Here is a 24,257-nt window from a genome sequence, read left to right as displayed (position 1 = left end):
TGGCAGGAGGTGCTGGGAAATGTATCGCCAAACTTGCGAGGGCAATGGGGGAGAGCTGACATTGCACATGTGATGTCATGTGCATGACTTCAGGACGTTGGGAGGAGCCAGGGGCGGAGCCAAATGCAGTGGCCACATGACTCAATGGCTGGCAGCTCCTCCTCTGACTCCTCTTGGCACCATCAGCAGCTTCAACCCTCCTTCCCCTCTGCACCAGGAGAAGGAGAAGGAAGAAGCCGGCTGCTGCAGGCATCCCACATTTGGTGATTGGCGGGCCCTGGCTCCACTCCCCAAAATATAGGGGGAGGCCAGAAAGGCCCGGTCCCTAGGAGCCAGTGCCCCTGCTCCACAGTCCTACAATTCAGGAGGAAAACTGCATTCAAAACTGTTATATTAGGAAAAATACACACTAAAACACTGACAGAAACATTTGCAAAGTGATGCAGGAAGGTGGTGAGCTGAAGATTGGGGAAATGAGAAACTGAGGGAAAACCCAAACTGATAGGTTCATCCATCCCTTACTGCAACAGACTTAATGTTTCACTGAGGTCTTGCATGCAAAAGTTAGGAGTTGAGGTGTACATGGATGTTGCGACCGCGCTGCTGTGTGTCTCTCTGTGCCTGATCTTTGTAACCCCTCTAGATAAGCACAATGTGTGGTTTTCATCAGGACACTACAAGAAGGGGGGGAAGACGTGAAGCTGGCACAGTTTTAGTCTCTTGTAGCAGTGTTTACATTGCACAAGTAAGTTGGATGTTCTCCATCACGCCTGCAAGTACACCTGTAATACTAATATGAAGAGCTGCCCTTAAGGAAGGACATACAAAGAGGCTGTTTTTCAATGGCAGAGGGGACAGCTGTGTCTGCTTGCTTGGTAGGCAGCACACCAGGTAGCAGGGGTGGCTAATCTGTGGCACTCCAGATGTTGGAGTTATGCTCCTATCATCTCTTGACAGCCATTGGTCTTGCTGGCTGGGGGCAGTTTTCATTCAAAATGTGGAGGGCCGCAGGTTAGCCATTCCTGACATACAGTCATTGCCATAGTGACTGTGCATGTACACCATCAGAAACTTTACCTTCTTATAGCAAGAGCAGTTAGATGCAGCTGGAAATGAAAGGATCAGGCAGTCAGATAGTTACTGTGCAATCTCCGGGCGCCAGTAGGGTAAGTGTGACATGCCTGTACTTAGTGAGTTGACATTTGTACATCCAGATTGTGATTCTTCATCTAGGTAAACGTGTAATTTCCCTGGAAATAGTATTCAAGACATATGCTTTTGACTTTTTAAGAAAGAGAATCTATATAAGGCTTCATTTTTATGTTGTTACCCATTATTTGTTATATGCATGCTAAATCGATTCTTCTTTTGATCTCTTTTCATGTGAATTTATCTGTGTAGATTTTATGTTCTCTTGACATTACTTTTCTTTACTGTTGCTTTTTTTTAAAAAAAATAACTTACTTGACCATTTAACTTTGTTTCTTTTCCTAATTTATGTTACCCTTCTTATGTTTATGGTGTGTATCATTTCTCCCCCCAGTAAATGCTAATAAAAGGCTGTTTATAAAAGGATATGGTCCTTAAGATCTTTAAAAGAATTTTGCATTGAAAACACATGGAGATTTTGGGGGTGTCCTATGAAAAATCCTGGTTCAATAAGAAATGGTTATGCATGCCCTGTGTTTTTTAGGATTTGTTGTCAGTGCAGATTCTGAGAGGCCCAATGCAGCACATGGCCTGAATTAAGGAATATTTTAGTTGTAGGTATAAGCCCCCAGAAACACAGCCTCTTTGTTTCCCTGTATTGTCATTGTGGGAAAAGTTTACAGTCTATCAAGAGGCTGGGTGCCTTCTGGGTATCTGTGAGGAATCTAATATTCAGTGTGAGTAGAGCTGATCAATCAGGGAGGGGGAGTTATTCGCATAAGAGTTTTTGCTCTCTGTAGCACTGGTTGAAGTACAGGAGACATCATGTGCTATCAGTGCAAGTTGCTATGTGGCCTCCTGCCTGAGGAGATGTTAAGGGTCATCATGCCCCTCACAGCCATTTCCCAGGGTATTGAAGAATAGCAGTGTTGGAAGACTTCTTCTTGTGGATCAGAATTGGTTAAGTAGCAGGAAGCAGAGAGCAGGAATAAATGGACAGTGCAGGGGATGTAGAAAGTGGAATCCCCCACAAGGATTGGTCATGAGACCTGTGCTATTTAACTTGAATCATGAAAATTAATATCTATTGTGAAGAGCTCCAAAAGGACCTCTCCAAACTGAGTCAGTGGGTGGTAAAATGGCAAATGCAATTCAGTGAAAACAAGTATAAATCTATGCATGCCAGAGGGGCGGAAATCTTAATTTCACACATGCTCATGGTGACATGATAGGCATTTATCAAATTATGGATGTTCATGGATGTGGAGCTTGCCTTCATGGTAGTACGCTGTCCACTCGTGCCTGTGTGCACGAGTTTAGGTCCTCTAAAGAGTTTGGGCCTGTCACTGGTTCCTTTTAGTGGCTATACCATGCTTCCTTTCAGCAGGACCACGGAGGGCTGAGTAATTCATGTTGGCAATTGGAGTTTGATGTATTATAGGATGACACTCTGATTCCCCTCGCCAAATATAAGACCCAATGGATAGACACTACCAGTGCGTGAGACTGTGGACGAGACAGCGGATCACAAGAAATTAAATCTGTTCAGTCATTTTAAATTTCTGGGGTTTTAATTTAAGTTTTTTTATTCTGTGTGGTGCATATTTGAGAGCCATTTTGAGACCTAGATAATTTTTAAAAAACAGGATATAATTTAAAAAACAACAACAAATAAAATAAAACTTGGGCCAAGGAGGGAGGCACATAGCTCACAGCCGCTTTCAGAAAGTCAAGTCCCTATTCCAGGATTTCAAAGTCCAGCATCCTGCCTGACACACAAAGACTGAGGCTGCCAATAGTCATATAACAACTCTTTGAAAGCTTCCTGCATTGAGGCCTGTAGTCATATGGGGAAGCAAATCCCCCACATCTTGCCAACACAGTTGAGCTCAATGTTACCACCCTGCTGCTGCAGCTGCTTAGAAATGAGAGGAAGCAGGGAGATGCTGAAGTTAATGTTCCAAAAGGGGCTAAATTAGTCTGCGTATTACAGAAGACACTTCTGCTCTACCTTTGACCTTCAGATTAACTTTGATGCTGTGCTAAGCACCGTTGAGACAGTTCAGTGTTTGAGAAGTTAACTAATAAATGAGATTGTTCCTCTTCTCATTTCTGCCTCTTCTGTGAGTACCCATTTCTATGAATATCTGGAGGTTTCAGGAATAGCATTCCCCTTGTGATTAGAGGCACCACACAATTGTGCTTTTTAAACCCTGCAATCTAGCTCCTGGGAAGGACGGGCAAGTCGGTTGCTCATCTTGTCCTCAGAGAAAGCCCCCAAAATATTCCTACCAGAGGCAGAGTGGCAATTGGATCCACTTGCCTCAAAAGTCAAGGCGGATAGTACTGAAGGCCTAAATATTTTGACACCTGGGGCAATAGTAAAATAGCTTATAATTTGCTGCCCTTTTATGAAATCCAAAGCCAGGAGCCAGAGACTCTCTAGGGATAAAGTCAGCTCTGGCAGACCTACCTTCAGCTTCCTTCAGGACCTTGAAAAGAACAATGGTACTGGAATCATGGTCAGGAGAGGATGCCCATTCCAGGTGTCTAAAGACAACTTTATCAGACAGGGCATGGGCAACATCAGGGAGGCCTCAGCCATAGAGTGCTCCTACATGCAGACAGATTAGGTGTTTGTTTGCTTGTTTGTTTGCTTGTTTGTTTGTTATAATCCAGACAGATTCATTTAGATTAGGAATAGCCAATGAATGCCCTCTAGATGCTGTTGGATTGCAACACCAAAGCACCATGGATGGTGGAAGTTATAATCCAACAACCTCTGGAGGACATCACAGAATCTACTCCTCATTTAGATGGGTAACCAACCAGAGGTGTCTGGATAAAGGAAATTTATAAATAGTGGCAGAGTTGAAATCATGGATGCCTCCTCCCTCTTTTTGATAGTTCCCAAGAAGCTTTAGTTGCAATCCTCTATCTATTTACCTGTGAGTGAACTCTATTGAACACATTGGGATTTATTTCTGAGGCGGCGCACATCTAATTGTTCTGTTAGAGAGGCAAAAGCCACATGGGAGTAGCTAGGATTTATATGGGGGGGGGGCAGAACTGGGGGGGCAGAACTGAGCTATCTGAGACGTGATTAGTCAGTTATTTTTATTTATTTACTTGATCGGGAGGGGCAGATGCCCCCCTCCCTGCCTTCCCTTGGCTAGGCCCATGAAAAGCCTTTCTCAGCTTCAAATGGGTGCAAGAAGTTCAGGAGGAGGGGAAATTTTGTGTGCCCTCCAAACAACAGTACGTTGAGCCACACAGATAACTGCGGGCAGAACTTCCACATTCAGTTCGCAACTACATCTAGTGATTGCTAGCAAATGAAGAAAAGAAGACTATGAGTTAAAGTACAGAAATGAATGATAAAGCATGTTATGGATTTTTCTGATCAGGGTGAACATTACCTACTGTATTCTGAGAAATCTGTTGCATTCTGTTGGCACACATTCTGTTATTTTGCATGCACCACTGGCTGCATAAACAAACAGAGCTAAAAAAGAAAAAGAAACGGCCATAATTTGCATTACAACCTCAGAATAGTCGCTCTGGGAAGAATGCCTTGAGATAACTCTGGAATTTTATCATATGGATGCCCAGGTAGGTACTCATTGTGGAATTACACGATCATGCAACTTTAAAGTTGCATCTATCATGTAATTCCAAATGTCAACTGTTCATCAATTTTGAACATGTGAGGTACTTGCAACTGCTGTTCAGATTGGTATGAAAGTGCTTAGTTTACCTTCCAGTTGGGGCTTGGCCAGTATCTATGTATGCAGGATTGGGATGCAAATGTAATATAAATTGGGCACAGGCACACTATAAGCTTATTGAATCAAGGAATTCAGAGAAAAGAGGAATTTCAACATCAGTAGGTTGGAAAGAGTATCTCTTCTCAACCAAGGGAAGGACTAACGGTCGCCAATAAAGGTTAACTATAAACATCTTTGTGCTTGTTGCTTAAGCAGCCACCAGTTAGATCAATATGGCGCTGCTCAGCAAAATAGCCTTGGATTTTTTGTGAAACACTTGCCATTTCAAACGATGCAAAAACACACTCACACACATACAGGCACAACCAGATTGCCCTGAGCATCTGGGCAAAGCTGAGAACAGTTCTAATGTATTTGTAAGTGTATGGCAGGACTCTTTGCCGCACAAGTACAACAAAGCCAGGATTAAACAGGAGGCTTATTTTGCAGCCAAGTAGGACCCTTTGGCAGGGAAAAGATGTGGTGGGATTAACTATACTTACCTAGCCTGCTCTACCAGCTGGGATGTGCTCAGCGACCAGCTCTCCAGCCGTCCTTGCAGCTATTTGAAGTGTGCTGAATTAGCAAGTTTGGCACCTGGGGTTTTTAATCACCTGAAAGAGCCACAGCATAAGAAAGGTGTCCTCCCGACCCCCATACAGCCCATCTGGTACCATCCTGATCTACAGCTTCTATCAGGCCCAGCCAGCATGACCATCTGCCTGGAACCGATGGGAGATGTAGTCCCAAACATGAGGTCACCATGGCCTTGCTAGGTGGGGCGGACGGATCTGGTGGGCCCTCTGTTGATGAAGGAGGCTGCTGAACTATCACTGCCTTTCCTTCTCCTTCCTTTCCTGTCTGGTCACTGTGCTGACCTCCCAATCACTGAGCAATCTGGCCTGTTTTCCCGAGTAACTGGGATATATTCACATCCTTGGCTTTCTTCCCTCCCTCTCCCTTTTGTTTGTTCCTCCAGGGGAAGTCGCTGGCAGGCAAGCGCCTCACAGGCTTGATGCAATCTTCTTGACAGCATCGTCTCAGCAAGCGGTCGCTGGCATCTCCGAAGGACAGCTGCACTCACTCAACCTCCTCCACGGCGGAAATATCATTTGGGGGCAAATGGGTCACTGTGTGTGTGCGTGTCTGTGTGTGTGTGTGTACGGCTGGGAGTGCAAATGAGATGGGAAGAGAAAGAGACGGAAGGGAGCACAGGGAAGGCGAAGGAAACCACGAGGGAGAGCCTGGCCCACCCGGAGGTTCCTCTTTTCATAGTTTACATCAACACTTTTCTACTTGTACAGCTTTGTAATGGCATTGAGTTCAATCCAGATAATTCTCTGTTTCTCGTTTGATTTCAGAGGAGCACAACTTGCTGTATGCAGGATGCCAACTTAGGCAGAGATGGTTGGGGGGACTGACTATGGGTGTCATTTAATGTAGGGGCCCTAAGAGAAATCTTGATAAAGATTTGGTTGAGATCCGTATTCGTAATGCAGGCACTTTCTCACACTCATATCTCCTCTTGCTGCTGCTGCTGCTGCTCCTGCATGGGTACAGGCAAAAATATCCATCTTCTGCATATCTTGGTAGCCCTGGCGTTAATTCTCCCTAGCCATGGATAACGGCTATTGCTGACTTGACAGTAACTTCTCAGATCTGGAATCCTTTTCGAAACCTGAAGAGGTTTTTTCTCCGCCTGAGAGAATAGTACGCAATACAGGTGTTGCCATCCTTGAGTGGAAATGCAGATTAAAGTAGGCAAAGGGGAATCAGAGCAAGAAGAAAGGGTGGTCCAAAATACCTTTACTCCCTAGCCACAGAAAGAGCTCTCGCTGATCCTGCCACATGTCCCCTTTCATACAACCATTCGGGTCCAGTAAAATAATAATTGAAAGTTCCCTAAGGATGGGAGGAAGACAGTTTTACCACGATGAGATAGTAGACATATTATCACCCACTTTTTAAATAATGGTTTTAAAAGTGCTTTTTAGCTTCATCACTCACTGTCAGTAATATCCGTCCAAAAATATATTTTAGGGTCCTCAGCTGCATAGAAAGGGGCAAAGCTACTGACTGCCAGCTCAGGATTTGGTCCATAAAGCCAGACTCTAAGCTTCCTGTGAGGGATCTGATTTCAGTAGAGTTGCTTTGCATTTTGCACAAGTAAAAAATGTTGGCCCTGGTTCTTGGGCGATATGATCAAAACGTTATGCCAGGCCTGCACAGCTTGTGTAGCCCAAGCTTATAGGGTGGCCTGCCAAGTGTTTGGCAGTCTGTCTGTTGTTGCTTTGCAGTTCCAGGAAGGCAGCAAACATGGATGGTTTTCTGAACCCCTCACTATCTGTTGCACACGGCCAGTGGGCTGCATCCAAGTTTGTTGTATCACAAGTTGTGCTGGCCTGCTTTATGCACACATTCTGTAAAAACACCATATTTGAACAGGTGATACTGGGTTGGGAAAGAAGTCTTGTCTTTGTTGTGTGGTTGCACTTTCTGCATACTTCTTCCCATTTTGTCTGTCTCACGATTTAGTCACACAGAGTAAACCAAGCTGATGGGAGAATTCGAGACATCTCCCTGCGCTTGTAGGAAGAAAAAGACCCTGTTAGGGTTATTTGTTCATTCCTGGACAACTAAGTCGCAAATAAGTCCCCTTTGTAGAGAAAGGGACAAATCAGCCTACAACACTTTGGCTTGGAGGTGAATGGCTTTTTGCTCAATGTAATGGCATTTGAACATCTCTCACAATGTGGCAGTAAGTGAGGATGGATTGAAACTGTGATAACTCAGCTAGGTATGGAAATAATATGGCTGATTTCTCAGAATTGTTCTCAGTGCTCTGAGAAATGGGAGCACAGGGGAACTAGCTAAAAAAAAGTAGTAAAAGGAGACAAAGTACTACTTTAAGTGTAAACTAAAACAAGTTCAATCTGATTTGGACCTACTTAGCATTATAATGATGATCTACGGCAGTCTTCTCCAATACTTGATCTCTGTCTGTTGTTGGACTCCAAGTCCCATCATCCCCAAACAGTATGGCCAATGCTGAGACATCTGGTTCAATAACATCTGGGGACCTAAGGATGAGGAAGGATAGTCTAAGTAGTGATATTTTTGTGTTAAAAATATTTCATAATACCTATATTCATAAAAATCTTCTTTCCACTTTAAATGCACATTAAGCTTTTTTTCTTGGCAGTAGATGGATATATCTCTAATCATGAATTCTTAGTGTGGTGGGGAAAACATTCCTGTCCACCTTCCGGTACAAAAAGGCAATGTGGGGATTTTCTGTCAGACATTGCGCTACTGGTTCTTAGATGGACAAGTTATCATTATGTATGTTGATCCAGTGCACAGCACATTGCAAAATAACAGTGCCCCAAGGAGCGTACAATCTAAATTTATAGACAAGTGGGACAATAAAGGGTAGAGAGGAAGATGGAGCTGAGGGGAAACAAAGGAAGAACCACTTAGAACAAGAGGAGTCAACCTTTTTGGACCAGGAACACATTTCAAATCCTGAGAGAATGTTGTGGGTGCCAGTCACAAAACTGCTGTTGTTAGGGCAGGGCATAACTCAAAATGGCTGCCATGGGAGTGGCATAATGCACTTGCTGCCACTTGTCCCTACACCACCCCCGGGTCAACCTCATGCTGGTCCTGATTGTAGAGCTCATACAATACTGATTTTTTCACACTCCCATTTCTCCTCTCTTTACCAAAGTACATCTCTCTCCCTTTCTCATAGACAATACCATTCAAACTCCTCTTTCTTTCTTTCTTTCTCTCTCTCTCTCTTTCTTTCTTTCTTTCTTTCTTTCTTTCTTTCTTTCTTTGACCAAGTGTATCTTTCTCACACACAGGCTACACATAAACACAGAATACACATATATTCATATTTCTCTCTCTCTCTCTCTCTCTCTCTCTCTCTCTCTCACACACACACACACACACACACACACCATACCTGAGCAGCACCCCCTACATTCAGTCAAGAGAGCCTTATGCTATGCAATACCTGTTGTTTAGGCATTTAAATGTGCTTATTCTGCATATTAGGTTCAGCGCAAAGTAGGAGAGCATTCCTAGCACAATAAATAAAGTTCAGTGTGATCTGATCCTGATTTCACTACACTGGTGACCAAAATGTCTGACTGCCTTCTGTGTAGAAAGATATATGTCTAGTAATAGTTTGTTTTCTAATGAAATTTCTGTTAAAGCAAAAGGCAAAGCATGAGATACATTTGCTATTTGAAAAATCTGAACCATTCATTTTGAACCACATCCTCTCTTTATCTGTCTTCCCCACTCCTCAACCACAGTGATATTTAGACACAAGTCCTTCCTCAGCTTAGATCTTTCCCCATTTCCCATTCTTTCTCATGCATATTCATGCTATATTATTATTTCAAAACATTCCACTGGATATCACAGCTGGGCTCTTATGTGCCTGGTGAGTGCCAGAAACTTCACCATTCCCACAGTAAATTTGCAAATCCTGCCCCCACATTCCCATCCATGCTCTACGCAAAGCTGTTTTCAGAGACATGCCTTATCATCTTATTTTGTCTATCAAAGCTTCTATATCCTTTGTGCAACCCCTGAAACAGTGGCTGTGGAATGCGGAGGGAGAAACTAATGTGCTTCCATGTCACACCAGGTGCAGAGAATGGCCACTAGATGTGCCCTCACACAAAATATTAGGTGATTTGGGTTCTGCTAAGGCATAACATCTGCAGGAACTCAACAAAAGCTAAATGCACTTTGGTAAGATTAATTTTGTAAATTCCAGCTATGGCAAAAATCACATTGGCAGATGGTCCTACATCATTGTAGCGATAAGTTACTCAACTAGAGAACAACAAAAAGCTTCCAATATATCCCTTAATTGTCAGGTATCATGAAATACTGTGATATGTAAAGTGGTGTCAAGTCATAAGGGGGCCCTATATGATGGTGTAATTCATCTCCGTTTGATTGAGAGTCTTAGCCGAAGACACTTATCTAGGTTTTCTTCCATCCAGTTAAAGAAGGAAGGACAGAACTCCATTCATCAAAGTATCAAATAATAGGTACCAGTGGCCAAAAGGTGAACCTTTCATGTCTGCCCATGTTGGAGGCTTATAGGCTCATCTTTTGCAAGATTGCTCTGGTCGCCTTGTGTGCCCATGAGTAATGCATCCCATTATGCAACAGCATGGCCTTTCGTGGAATAAGCCACTATTATGGAAAGCTGTATGTGATGCTCACCCCTGAAAGCTTCATCATCTTGCCGTGAGATCACCTTGAGCATCACACAATGCTCCTGTTTTCTGTGATTAGACATCTTGTCATTTGGGGTGTTGCAAGGGCAGGTGCTCAACTGAGTTTATGTCAGATTGAGTTTAAACCAATTCATGCATGCAAGGCTGAAGGAAGAAACCTTTTGTTTTTGAGGTTCAGTTGAACATGGGTCAGTTTCCATATCAAAACTTTCCTTTTTAATAAGGCGGGTCATTGCTTAAAAGTAGACAACCTGACCAGGGACTTCACAGTTCCTCTTGAAAGGCTGGGCAGCTTCTTTCAGTATGTACCTTTAGGGCATACAGAGAAGTGGACAATTGGGGTTATAGGGCAGTTTTCACCAACGTGGCACCCTCCAGAGGTTTTAGCCTACAGTTTCAATCAGACATGACAAGCATGTCTATGGTGTCTGGGGCTGATGGGAGTTGTAGCCAACAAATTTCTGAAGGCACCATTTTGGCAAAAGGTGCTGTAGAGCTTCCTTAGACTCATCCTTTTATGGCTCTATGGCCTCTTGGTTTTTTCCAGAGAGATCCCCCCCCCCCAAAAAAAAAACCTGGGGAAAAACTGCTAATATTAGCTATAAGTTACCAATCATGGTATTTATAAACTAGCCAGAAAATGGGGTTAGACACAGGATGCTTCTTGCAATGCATCCTGCTGAGGCCTCATAACTCTTCGGCTCAGGCACCATATTTCTGCCCTCATTCAGGAGAGAAATTATGTGCGCACAGGTAGGTCCTCTTCCTCTGCATCACCAGAATCACACCTGGGATCCACTGCAATATAAATCAACTGATTGAACTAGAGGCCAGTTGCCCCACAATGAGGATACAGCCACTGTTCCCTGATTAATTACTGTCTTCTCAGCAGGAAGGATTTTTAATGATCAATCTCTACATGGCTTTGTTGGCGCCACAAGATGTTGGAGGCTAACAAGCCGGAATGGATAATGGTTTTGTGCCCTCCTCTGTGACTTTCCCTGAGCATCTCCCTGGTCATAGTCAGATGAGAGAGTGCTACTGTAGATGGGCCTGTTGGTCTGATCTAGCCTTTCCTGTTGATTGGAGAAGGAAAGAGGCAGTATAAAATGGTATCGCTTACTAGACTTTGTGTTTTCATTGTTTATTTATGTATTGATTAAATTTGTATACTGCCCTTCATTTGTAGATCTCGGGACGGTTCAGAGCATAAAAACACAATATACATAATTAAAGCAACAACAGAACAATACCTCCCCCTCCCCCTTAAATTGCTTAAAATTAAAAAAAAATGCTTAAATTGAACCTTTGGAGAGTCTTCTTCAAGGATGCAGAGCAAGAAAATAATACTAATTTAGGACTTCTAGGACTGCACCAATTCAGGCTGCAGGTGGCCGCTTGTACATTTGAATGTTTCCTTGCATCAAAAGTATTTCTGCCTGTGGTAAGCTAATACACCAGGGAGACCATTCTAGCCTAATCCTCTCCTTGGCATCCTAGTTTTCTATTTGGGGGAGCATTCAGCCATGCACTCCTCCCACCTGTGATCTGAAATGGTCCAGTATGATTGTTCACATTGTTGCTCAAGGGCTTTTTGCCCCACTTGCTTTTCGTTTGTGATTTTCTGCGCAGGGTTGTCTAGCTCTTCTCCAAACGCTGCTCCCATAGTTGTGCGGGAAGTGCCAGAGCTACCTAGCAGCGACCTTGGAGCTGACAGCCTCCCGGTCCAGCAGTGCAGAGGAAAATGGTGCCAGTGAACAATTGGGGCTGTCAGCGTCGGGCACAGAAATTTGCAGACAAAATTTACCCTCTGGCTACTTCAGGCAGGAGAGCCTCAGGCCAGCTGGAATGCACCAAAACACAGCTGCGCCTCCCACCCCAAGCAACTGGGCGGCGTGCCTGCTGCTTTTGGACTGCAGAGAGGAGCAAATGTGTGCAGTGATGGCACATCCTGAACAGCAGAGCATCTGTGCTCTCCACCTACCTTCTGGAGGTAATTCAGCTCTTATCAACATGATTTGGGCATCCTGTTGATGTTAGACAAAAGCATATAATATTACAAAAGGCGGGTGGGGGAATAAAATATTTAATACAAGGGTTTTTATGTAATTGTGTAGTTCTTCAAGCAGCTAAAATGGTAGATACTCAAATTTACCCCTTTGGCCTTTTGCAATCCTGGGCAGGATCTCATTATCCTTGCCTCACTCTTTGATTCCAAGCACATCCCTCAGAACTCCTGCCGGTTATTCTGCTGGCAGCAAAAAGACTAATCTCTTTCCGTTTCAGTCGCCCAGAAAGTGGCAGGTTAGTGCAACCATGAAATCCTTTGGATAACTCCAAACACGTCCAGCAATCTGGATCAGTGATGCTGCAGATATCAAAGATTTGGGAAGGGCCTCTTTCCGTACACCTTTTACAGAGACACAGTTACCCAAGCTCAGCAGTCGTGCTCTGTTCAACTCCCTTCTTAAAGCATCCCTTGCCTTGTGGCACCTACCAGTATTCTGAAAGAGGTGAAGCCTTTGGGTAGCTCAGCTCCACCTTTTGTGATGTAGCTGTGTCACTCATGCCACATCTACATGGATCTTATTTAGAGGAAAACAGGATGTGCCATTCAGTATACCAAGTCAAAGAGCTGCTGGAAGCAGTGGTCTCCAGCAGTACCAATGTCGAGAGAGAGAGAGGATGCATAGCTGACTTAGGGCACTGAAGCATCCTGAGATGTATGATGTTTGTGCTTTTCCAGGGCATTTCTGTGCCTCTGGCTCTACCTACGATGCTTAACCAGGAATGTGGTCCATGAGAACATGCCCAGTAGTAATTCACTCACTTCACTTTCAGCTCCTGTGTTGCAAAACTGCTCCATGAACAACTGCCTCAGCCACAACTGTGTCTGTGGTGAGTTTCTTTCCACTCACTGCGGTTCTTGGGGCAAAGCCCTTGGAGTCCCCTTGTAATAATGCCCAGCCATTATTGCATGCATATGGAACTGGCCAGGGCAGGGGCTTTGGGGCAGCAATCCAGAGCTCCAGAATGAGGAGGGTCCCCAAAATACAGCAGGGTGAAATGTTATCTATAGAATACCCTCCACATGAACAGTAGGTCCAGAGTCTAAAATGACCTCTGACTCTGAGGGCCACTGAGTAGCATGGCTTGGCGGACAGTTTTGTTTCCAGTGCCATCCAAGATTGCCTATGACACTTGTCCCAAGGGGACCATCCTATTCCCTAACGTTTCAGCTTCCAGAATCTTCCTCTCCTCATTCCTCCATGGAAAAAGAGTGTTGGCCTCCCATGGGTCTGTTACATTGCCAGCAGGAAGGTAGGACACCCTGATTCTGGCGCTAACCTTTCCTTAAAGGGCAGCTTGCTCTGTTGGTGAAATGCTCTCGGGGTTTGGCAGTTTCCCTCTCATGTTGAACATAAATCTGCAGGCCTGTAACTTAAACTCACATTTCTCTGCTCCTATCCTAAACAATGTTCCTCCTGAATAATTATTCCCCTTCTGCTTTCTGACATCCTTTAAAACATTTATAAACAGGGAGCCTGCTGTCTCTCTTAGGATCCTCTTTCTCAGTGTCTTTAATAGCCTCCCCCCTCCCCTGCAACACACACCTTGCTCTGAATAGAGATGCTCTTTAATCTTGGAAGAGGCATTCCCTATTCTTTCTGAGGCCAGGAAGGGTGCCTTTTTGGAAATGGCATCTGTTGTTTTAATCAGTACTACAGCCATACCTCGGGTTACAGACGCTTCAGGTTGTGTTTTTTTCAGGTTACGGACACGCCGAAACCCGGAAGTACCAGAACGGGTTACTTCCGGGTTTCAGTGGCCGTGCACATGCAGAAGCACTAAATTGTGCTTTGTGCATGTGCAGAAGCGCCAAATCGCAACCCGCGCATGCACAGACGCGGTGCTGCGGGTTGTGAATGCTGTGGGTTGTGAACATGCCTCCCACACGGATCACATTCGCAACCCAAGCATCCACTGTATACTAAAATCTTTTTTTTAAAAGTAAATCTACTGCCCAATTAGTGACATTTTTTTTAAGTTGATTCAACACATTTGGATCAATGTGGTTTTTTCTTTAACCAAGTCATCTGATTAATGAATCAGTTAACTTGCACTCTGCTTTGGAAATGGAGCAGGGTAACTTGTCTGGTTCTCTTCATGCTTCCAGCTCCATCAATCATTTCTGCTGCTGGAAGTATCCTTCATAGCCATGGCAACCCATGGCAAACACTTCTCCCATCATCTTACATGGTGGAAAGCACCATAGAAAGCGAAGGAACATCTCAAGCCAAACATGCAAAGCTGCCTTTGTTATTGATCAGGACAGATTGCATGGTTTTTATTTCTGTGTAGGAAATTCCACAGTCAGAATCTGTAACTAATTAGCTGCAGCTCTGAGAGAGCGGAGAAGAACTTAGGTGGAAGGGAGAGTGAAACTTAAATGATTCCCTGCTCCGAGCCCAGTTGTGTGTTCCTCTCTTTCATTGGAGAACAATAGCAACCTTTCCCCTACTACTTCCCAGTCAGTGTTAAACAGATACTCTACGTTGGGGGGAGCCAACATGGTGCCTCCCAGATGTTGATGGACTCCCAACTCCCATAATCCTTGGGTCTTATGGAAGTTGAAGTCCACCAACATCTGGAGAGCACGGCATTGGCTACCCCTGCCCTCTGTAGACCCGTGTGCCTTACTCAACTTGCTGTGATGAAAATGTCCATGGAGGACACAGAGGGCCACAGCTTCTTTTTCACAGTTTTCCAAGGCTGAACTCCATCAGCTGAGCAATCTGCATGACTAGGGAAGGCTAGATCTAGGCATGTAGTGAAGTGGTCATGCAATTGCTTGGTCATAGCCCCCACCTCCCCACTGCTTCAGTGTTGACAATGCCAACCCCAGCCTTAAGCCTCAGCTCTCAACCCCATTTCTGCTTGCTTTCACGTGAGTCGTGCAAATGAGTTCTGGGCTGCACTTGTGAATACACAAATACTTCTCTTGCTGCTGCTGACTTAGGGAAGCTTAGAGCAAAGTTGGGCACGTGTCTTAAATATCTCTGGTTCTTGTCAGTGTTGCAGTCATTTTGCCTGGTGATCCTGCACTGCTCACTCACCACCCAAAGTCACATGGAATTAAGTTAATGGATGGACTCAATTTGACAACACAGAGGAATGCATTAACTTTAGAGTCCATACCCCAGACTCACCAAGTATCTAATTGCTAGGCCTTTTGTTTGCTCTTGCTGTGTCAAACAGGATGATTGATTTGGCCAGACAGGAAGATAACACGCAGAGGTCTCGATAGCCAATCTAGATCCCTTCCTTTGGGCCTGATGAATCTACACCTAGCTATTAAGCATTTAACTCCTTTCTCTGACACAGAGTCTTCTTGGTGTCAGCTGCATCCTGTCTCTCCCATCATCAGTCTCAAAGGCTATCTATTAGTGATTCACAAATGGTAAACAGGGTTCTATACAAAACCAGAGAAATACATCCCCCCCCCCAATTTGAACCAAAGGATTTGCAGCTAAATTAGGAGGTGCAGATGAGTTGCCTTAATCAAGAAATTGCAACGTACTGTATACTTTTCCCTTTATATCTAATGATAGACAATGAATGTCTTGATAGTTCTTGCATTCCACTGCTCACCCGCTGAGGTTACTCTTGAAATTTCCTCTTCAGTCATGGATCATTCTTCCTACTGGAGCACCCTTGATGCCCATAGCTCAGTTTCCTCTGATATCACAGTAGGCTGACTTGTGTTGTTCTTGCAAACCCTAGCTCTAGGATTACAAGCCTAGCTGTGGCATAAAAGGACTGGGTGGAGCTCTGAGAAGCCACATCTATCGAACCAGCTGGTCCGCTATTGCAAAAGGTGTGTTGCAACCTTGGGATAAGGCAGCTGATTGATTATGGGGAGCAAGTAACCCTGCAAGTGTGAATTATGAGTTCCTTAAGCAGCTTCTGATAAATTAAACAGTGCGAGCGTTGTATTTACACCATGGGTTTTCGCATGACACCTGCTGTTTGGCAATTCTTGAGGCTTATGTCTATAGATTGACCCAGCCCTTCTTTTTCATGCAGTGTCTCATAACCATTACACTTGGGGGACAAGCTGTTTGAGACGGACAGTATTACAAACAGGGAAAACTGCCTTATACTGCATTGGACCATTGCTCCGTCTCCCCCGGCACCCTCTACACTGACTAGTAGCAGCTATCTAAAAAGAGTTTCAGGCAGGGGGTGTTCCCAGCCCTACCTGGAGATGCAAGGATTGAACCTGGGGGCTTCTCTCCTTTCCACCAGTGTAGGAGGGAAACAGGGGGAGGCATAGGTCAGTGGCAGCACATCTGCTTTGAGTGTAGAAGGCCCAAAGTTCAATACCTGGTGTCTTCAGGTAGGGCTGGGAGAAAACTCTGAAATCCCAGAGAGCTGCTGTCCGTTAGTGCACACAATACTGAGTCAGGTGGAACAATGGTCTGATTCGATTGAAGGCAGCTTTGTAAGTGTGTGTGCAGAATGTGTGCCCTGCAGGCTCAGAAGGCCTGAATATCAAGATATCCCATATTTTCGGTGATAGAAATTTGTATGCAAAGAGGCCAAGTCAGTTACGTGAGCCGTTACCTTTCATTTTTCTGGCGTTCTACTGCTAAGACATTCCAGTCTGCCTATTCTCTAGTTTTCCCCCTATAGGATTGTCAAGGGCACATTTTTGCATTGTCAGGTGGACTCCAACTGGGGAGCCACCTTTGAAAGCCTTCCCCACTTCCTTAAGAGCCAAGCCAGCTCTGTCAATACACGCCTTTTGGCTCCCAGTCAAAGGAGGCGGGGTAATAGCACTCCTGGTGGCTCTGCAGGCAGCTCATGTGACAAGGCTCCCGCCTCTCCCTCTCCTCAAGGAAAGTGTTTCCAGAAATGCAGCTGTGTTACTATATTAAGGTGTCCCCACCTGCCTTTGTTTCTAGGCCATCCCAAGCCAAGCTGCAGGGCGAAAGCAGAACATAATGGGGGGGGGGAGTCTAGCAGCACCATATAAAGAAAGACATTTGAGCTTTCCCTTTGCATGGTTTCTGACATGATGGATTTCCCCTTCCGGGAAGACAGTTGAGTATTAAATAGAGCTGGCAAAGGCTGCATTAGAAAAATTCCCTTTCCCATCACTTCCATGGCATCCTGGAGGATAAATGAGGCCAATGGCTGGCTGCGCTGCTCTTGCAGACCCTCAGAATAGCCAGCGTCTTTTGTTTTGCTGCACTCTTATTCCAAGCAATTGAAATCACGGTGGTGGCTTGCCTCGTTTCTTTGAATCCCCTGTCCTTTGTTTTCAAGCGTTTGCTTTACTAAAAAGAACCTCCTGTTTTAAGTCAGGTTTAACTACTCTACCCGGCTTGTGCAAGCTATTCGCATGTTCCTAAATTTATTTAGGAACTAGTCTAGTAATGCTTGAGCATAATGCATGTGGAAAAAAATCTGTTCTACAGCAGCAAGAAGCACAGCTGGTTAGCTGAAGCCTGCCCTTCCACAAAAACACCCTGCCAAAAATGTGCCAAATGTTTAGAAGGCCAAAAGGATATATAGCATGGGAAGTGCAGAATCAGTTTGCTTCCTAGCAAAGTTTTAACGACATCAAAATTGTGTGGTCGTTCTTGAGTGACTTTATATACCATTAGTTCCCCAAATTTATAGACGAGTAGTTAGAGCAGCCATGATGCATTCGGTGGCTGGTGCTAAGCTAGCCCTGTTCTGCTGCTTATCAGCTGTGTCTGCCAAGTAACAAATGGCTGCGAAATGCCGGTGCCCATTCAAGTGTGCAGAGATAACAAGTTTGATCCTTCCTGGATGATACACTTCAGATATAAATTTCCTTCTATATGGAAATCAAGCAGTTTAAGGAGAAGGCTGGGCTAAACCTCTTTTTCCCTGGCATGTCAATTTCCATATGCAGGGAGAGGGTTGTGGAAATAAGTGGCTTCCCTTATCTGATACAGCCCAGGAAGAGCTACACTACATATTATTGCTTGGCATCCAAAAGAGCCTTCAATCAGGTAGGGCTGTGCTTGCCTAATTGGCTGAATCATGGAGGGGGGTGACTTTCAGGTTGCTGTGCTGCTGACTGCTCTGAGACCCTGCTCCCACCTTACTTCAAAAACGCCTCTTCTCCATGCTCGCTTGTGGGATGTAGTGGCTCTCCACGCCATTGCTAGAACATGTCTTACCACCATACAGTGCCTTGGAACAGCTTAACACTGCATTTTAATGCAGATACAAACCACAGTGCTGGGCTGGGCTTGAAATTGTACGCAGAGAGCAGTGAGGCAAAGAATCTCTTTTCCAGAATAAACATTGTGCAGCAACTCTCCAGTGCGCTTTAGCAGAATTGCCAGTGGCTATTGTAGCAAAGGATCTGACCATGGTGGCAAAGTACCAGATATTCGCTAGAGACTTTTCAAGGACAGTTAGGATCACAAAAACAATTGTATTTCTGGATATATTGTGTAACGTAGTAAAATGTACCTCGGTGACCCATGGATATTTTGGAGGCTTCGGCTTACAGATGCCACACGCCACGTGCTAAATTGTTCCGGTACTTCATTTATCTAAGTGTAAGAGCTGTCCTTCTCTTAAGTATGTTTAATCAGATGTTAGTCCCACAGAGTTCAACAGGACTTGTTTCCTAGTAAGTGTGCTTACTATCACAGCCATGGTCCTGTCCACACGCAAAGGTTCTGTTCCAGAATGTGTTGTGTGCCGTACAAAATTTGTTTTACGTTTAAAGGAGGAAAAAGTCTACAAAAAGTATTGCCTTGATAGTGACAGAGCTCCCATTGGCTCTAGGGATTGTTTCCAAAAGTCCCTGGCAAATGTCAATCTAGATCAACCTTCAACCTCATGCCCTCCAGATCTTTTAGACTACAACTCCCATCCTCTCTGACCTTTGGCCATGCTGGTGGGGTTCATCAGAGTTAAGAGTCATAGAATCATAGAACTGTAGTGTTGGAAAGGGACCACAAGGGTCATCTACTCCAGCCTCCATCCATGGAGGAATCCTTCTGCCTAACGTGGGGCTTGAACCCATGATCCTGAAATTAAAGGTTGTGGTCAAAATCATCTGGAGTGTACCAGGTTAGGGAAGGCTAGTGTAGATATGGAGTCTTTAAGGACTCTTAAGCAGAGTGGCATCATATAGTTTACAAATCCCTTCATATAAATGTAAAGGTAAAGGGACCCCTGACCATTAGGTCCAGTTGTGGACGACTCTGGGGTTGTGGCGCTCATCTCACTTTATTGGCTGAGGGAGCCGGCGTACAGCTTCCGAGTCATGTGGCCAGCATGACTAAGCTGCTTCTGGCGAACCAGAGCAGCGCACAGAAATGCTGTTTACCTTCCCTCCAGAGCAGTACCTATTTATCTACTTGCACTTTGATGTGCTTTTCAACTGCTAGGTTGTCAGGAGCAGGGACCGAGCAACGGGAGCTCACCCCATCATGGGGATTCGAACCGCTGACCTTCTGATTGGCAAGTCCTAGGCTTTGTGGTTTAACGCACAGCGCTACCCACGTCCCTTCATATAAATGTACAGGATGAAAAAGAGAAGCAGCAGTCAAAAATAGGATCTTATGCAAAAGATGTGCCAAGCTCGTATCACCTTTCACACCTCCCATTCAGGATGCAAACACATGTTGGCAAGCAAAGTGAGAATCCATGCGAGGAAAACTGACGTTCAGGTGGAGATGCAGATGGTGCTCATTTGGAGGTTAGACATGCTAGTCTGTGATAGAAAATAGGAAGCTGTCAGCCATGAAGGGTAATAATCTTTCTCGTCTCAGGACTGAGACCAGATGGACATTTGCCATGATCACAGGTGGGAGAGAGATGGCCAGGGGGAAAGGTGACATTCAAATAATTTGAATTGGTCACACGACATCATTCAGTAGTAAAGGAGGGAAGGATGCGTATTAAATGTTCTCACTTTTGGTTATAGTTAATTCCTCTCTCTTTTTTTACATCATTAGTTCTCAACAGCCCTAGAGAAATATTTGCCATTCATTAACACCCTTTTCTAAAGAGCCACTTGTTTATATTTCTTGGCCACTCTGCTCCTAGACTATATTTAAAGATAATCCACAGTCAGATCAAGTCAGGTCCAAGCGGCAGCCAAGATTAGCACCATCTGTCAGGTTGCAGCTTGGAGATGTTGCATTTCCCTTCAAAAGTTGCAGGATGTTGGGGGAGAATAACATAACAGCATCTCAGCTATGATGAGGAAAGCCCCATGTGGCTTCTGAGTTCCTCTTGCTAATGCAGGGCATTCTCGGGATCTGGACCCCATGAAGGTGGCCAAGATACAAAGAGGGTGCAGGTTCCCTGTGCCTTTTGAAGAAGCAGAAGTTTTTAGGTTCAGCTTTCCTCATCTTTGCAGAACAAGCTACACCTACTGAGATCCCCTCACACGCTCATTTGAAAGCAGTACAGGAAGATGCCCACCTTTCTGCATTGTCTACTACGCTGACTAGTAGTTGCTCTCCGGAGTTTCAGGCAGAGGTCTTGTCCATTACTTGCTACCTGATGCTTTTAATCAGAGGGACCAGGACAGAACTTTCACCATGCAAAGACTGTGATCTGCCACTGATCGTCCCACCTAACTAGACCACTGGGGGAAACCTGACCTGCAGACAAGTGGAAGCAAAACAGTACATGCTTGAGAGAAATCATATTCACATTGCAGTAGTTGACAATATGATCATGCCAACATGAAGGTGCCTTTAAAGGAACATGAGTGAGCATCATCTTGAGTGAGCCTGCAGATGCTCTTTTTGTATTTGGAGATTACTAGGCCATGCCACCGCCCACTGCACACCTTGGTAATGCAGGTATGGAATCAGTATGGGAATTTACTCACCCTGTTAATGCGTTTCTGTTCCCCTCTCCTTTTCGAAAATCATATTTTCTGTTTCAGCAACGGTTACAAGTAAAATAATTTGGCTACGAGCCTGAAAGAGCTCCCTCAGATTAGCACGCCAGCCAAAATGTTGCAGGTTGCGATGGTGGGACACCACATCATTCTTTTTCTGCACCAAATTTTTTTTTGGCACTTAACCAGCCCATGTGGGCACATCACAACCTAGGTGATGAAAGATGATCAAGTGTATCTTCCTAAAGGGTGAAGTTATTATGACTTATGGGCAATATTTGAGGTGCTAAATCTACTCATGGCAAATTGTACCTTTATTTTATTTTTCTGGAGACAAAGACCTGTATTGCTGTTTAACTTGTGATGAGGCAGTTCTATAGAAACAGTTACTTGCATGTACATAGGATATCTATAGCAACAGTTTATGGAAATGAATAATATATGTATAAATATATATATGTACCAAAAATGCAATAGATTACTGGGGGGGTGGTGGAAATAAATCAAATCCTACACAAGTTTCATTATGGCAGTCTGGTGTTCTTCCTTCCGTTACAAGCTTCCAAAGCAATTGCCATCAGGATTGCAGATCATAGTGAAAGATGTGAGCAGCATCTTTATGGCAGAGATCTTTGAAGGAGTGATATTGTTTTGTTCTGGCTTTAGCACTTAAGGGCTTCCTTCAGAACCTTCAATAGAATGGATACTTGCATGAAATCATAAAAGAAGAGAGCACCTTTAGGGAACAGGCTGTGTCCATTGCCATTGCCACTGATAAATCCTACATCTGGAAATTGGAGAAGGTTTCCCATTAGGAGTATGTGCCTTATTATACACAGGATTTCTCCTTTATTTGTTTATTTGTTTGTTTGACACTGCAGAACATGTCTTAAAGCTCCCCAATTGGCTCCCAATACAGTCTACAAAAGATGCACGGTAAAGAACAGCTACACCAACAAAGCTACAAGTCACATGAAACATTCATAAATCTCAGCACGGACTGTTTCAAGGGCTTCCTTATTTAAAAATTAACCGCTCAGTGAGTAGAAACTCTCTGGCAAAGCATCTTTGACAGCAACCTGTGCTCTACAAAGCTTTACCCATAGGCATTGCCTTTTGTATTGAACCCACCTGCCCGGCCCCATTGCCTTGAGGTCCCCCACCCCACATCCCTTTGAGTCCCAGTTGTTTTCATGGGCCTGTGTTGGATCGATTGAGTCCATCAAGCTTTCCATGGGTGCTGCAGATAAAAATGTGCACACAATTGTGCAGCTGGTGGGGGAATAAAAATGACTCACTCATATTACCCTCCCCATAAATGGTTTGTGAGGTCGTGTACGTGTGTCCCCCACAACCGTTTTACCCCAACAACAATTCTGCGAGTTACCATATTTTTGCTCTATAAGACTCGCCTTTTCCCTCCTAAGAAGTAAGGGGAAATGTGTGTGCGTCTTATGGAGCAAATGCAGGCTGCACAGCTATCCCAGAAGCTAGAGGGATTGCTGCTTTCACTGCGCAGCAATCCCTCTTGCTGTTCTGGCTTCTGAGATTCAGAATATTTTTTTCCTTGTTTTCCTCCTCCAAAAACTAGGTGCATCTTGTGGTCTGGTGTGTCTTATAGAGCGAAAAATACGGTAAGTTAGGCTGAGAAATAATAAGTAACCCAGTGAGCTTCATGGATAAGTGGGGAATTGAACCAGAGTATCTCAGGTCATAGTCATGACATTCTAAACACTGGGCCTTACATACCCTCCAACATTTCTCCAGTGAAAATAGGAACAAACTGTTCCATTAAAATAATAGAATCAAAGAATCATAGAGTTAGAAGGGTGCCTGAGTATCATCTAGTCCAACCCCCTTGCAATTCAGGATTATGCAGCTGTTGCACGCGGGGATCAAACCTGCAACCTTGGCATTACCAGCACCACATTCTAACCAGCTTAGCTATTATTATTTATATGCCACCCATCTGACTGGGTTGCCCCAGCCACTCTGGGCAGCTTCCATATATAAAAATATTTTTTAAAAATAAAAATAAACATGCCTTCAGATGTCTTCTAAAGGTTATATAGTTACTTATCTCGTTGGCTTGGGGTTGTATAACTCCATACCCTCCAACATTTCCCCAAAGAAAACTGGGACGTCCTAAGGAAAAGCTGGACATTCCAGGATCAAATCAGAAACCGGGGCGGCTTCTGTAAATCCAGGAGTCCCCGGAAAATAGAGACACTTGGAGGGTCTGGCCTTAGAAAGGGCCTGACACTGGCATGGATAGCATGTGTTGTGGTCAATGGGTTGCTTGGAGGCTGCGCTAACAAAAACCCCACAATATGGGACATGAAACTGTCTCTCACACACATACTTCATGTGGAAAAAGATTTGTTCTTTACCAGGAACTTGGACTCACTGTTTAAATCTGAAATGCCGTCGTGGAAGAAGGGGGTGGTCACGCTTGCAAATCTTGTGTTTCAACAAACCCAAACAGGATTATCACCTGGAGGCATCTAAGTCCCATTTTTGTGAGGGTATAACAATGGAAAATGCAGCACTCGCTCTTAAAATATGCTGAGTTTTGGAAATGTTGCATCTTTAAACTCGGCTGTGAATTTTGCACCCCCAACAAACGCTCTTGAAATGATGCCTGATTCTAGATGCTTGTGAAGATTTATTTTTCCCCCACTCCAAAGGCCACTGCTTAGCCATGTCTGCCGAGGCGACCGACTTCATTTCTTAACAGTGGCCTCTGACTCATGACTGGTGAGAGATAATGAAAGCATTTAACAAGGAATGAAATGTCTGGTTCCAGCAGCACACAAGCACCATCACGTTCTCTGAGGACTGACCTGAATTATTAGACATGTCTTCCCCCTTCTCCTACACAACCTGTCGCCTTCTTTGGATCCCAGGATGGAGGGAGGCAGAGAATCTGCAAGGAAGGGTGCTGTTGCTCTGATAAGGCAGCCAGCTTTTCCTGTGAGTTATCTACAGCCTTTAGCAACTGCATAACAACAACTCCCCCCCCCCACTGTATCTCCATATTGGGAACATTGTACCTGTTGAATTTCTGCCTGCTTTACAACTGCATTAAGAGCATCCAACAAAGAGCCTGTTGGATCAGACTAGTGGCTCATCTCATCCAGTATTCTGTTCTCACAG

General features: G+C 44.5%; 1 protein-coding gene across 6 annotated transcripts in view; it reads left to right on the top strand.

The window, feature by feature from the left end:
* Window positions 1-10,746, top strand: part of RGS6 (regulator of G protein signaling 6) — a 223,846-nt gene extending 213,100 nt beyond the window's left edge. For all 6 annotated transcript variants that reach the window (XR_014005857.1, XR_014005858.1, XM_081186290.1 and 3 more), the window contains one exon: window positions 5,896-10,746. Coding sequence is in view for 4 of the 6 variants with exons in the window: in XM_081186290.1 (XP_081042416.1) it covers window positions 5,896-5,946 (51 nt within the window). In the remaining 2 variants the exon portion in view is untranslated. The remainder of the gene's footprint in view (window positions 1-5,895) is intronic.
* Window positions 10,747-24,257: the final 13,511 nt, after the last annotated feature.

Source organism: Podarcis bocagei, assembly GCF_964188305.1.
Source record: "Podarcis bocagei genome assembly, chromosome: 1".
In the NCBI taxonomy this organism is placed as follows: domain Eukaryota; kingdom Metazoa; phylum Chordata; class Lepidosauria; order Squamata; family Lacertidae; genus Podarcis; species Podarcis bocagei.
This window is presented reverse-complemented; position numbering and strand designations above follow the sequence as displayed.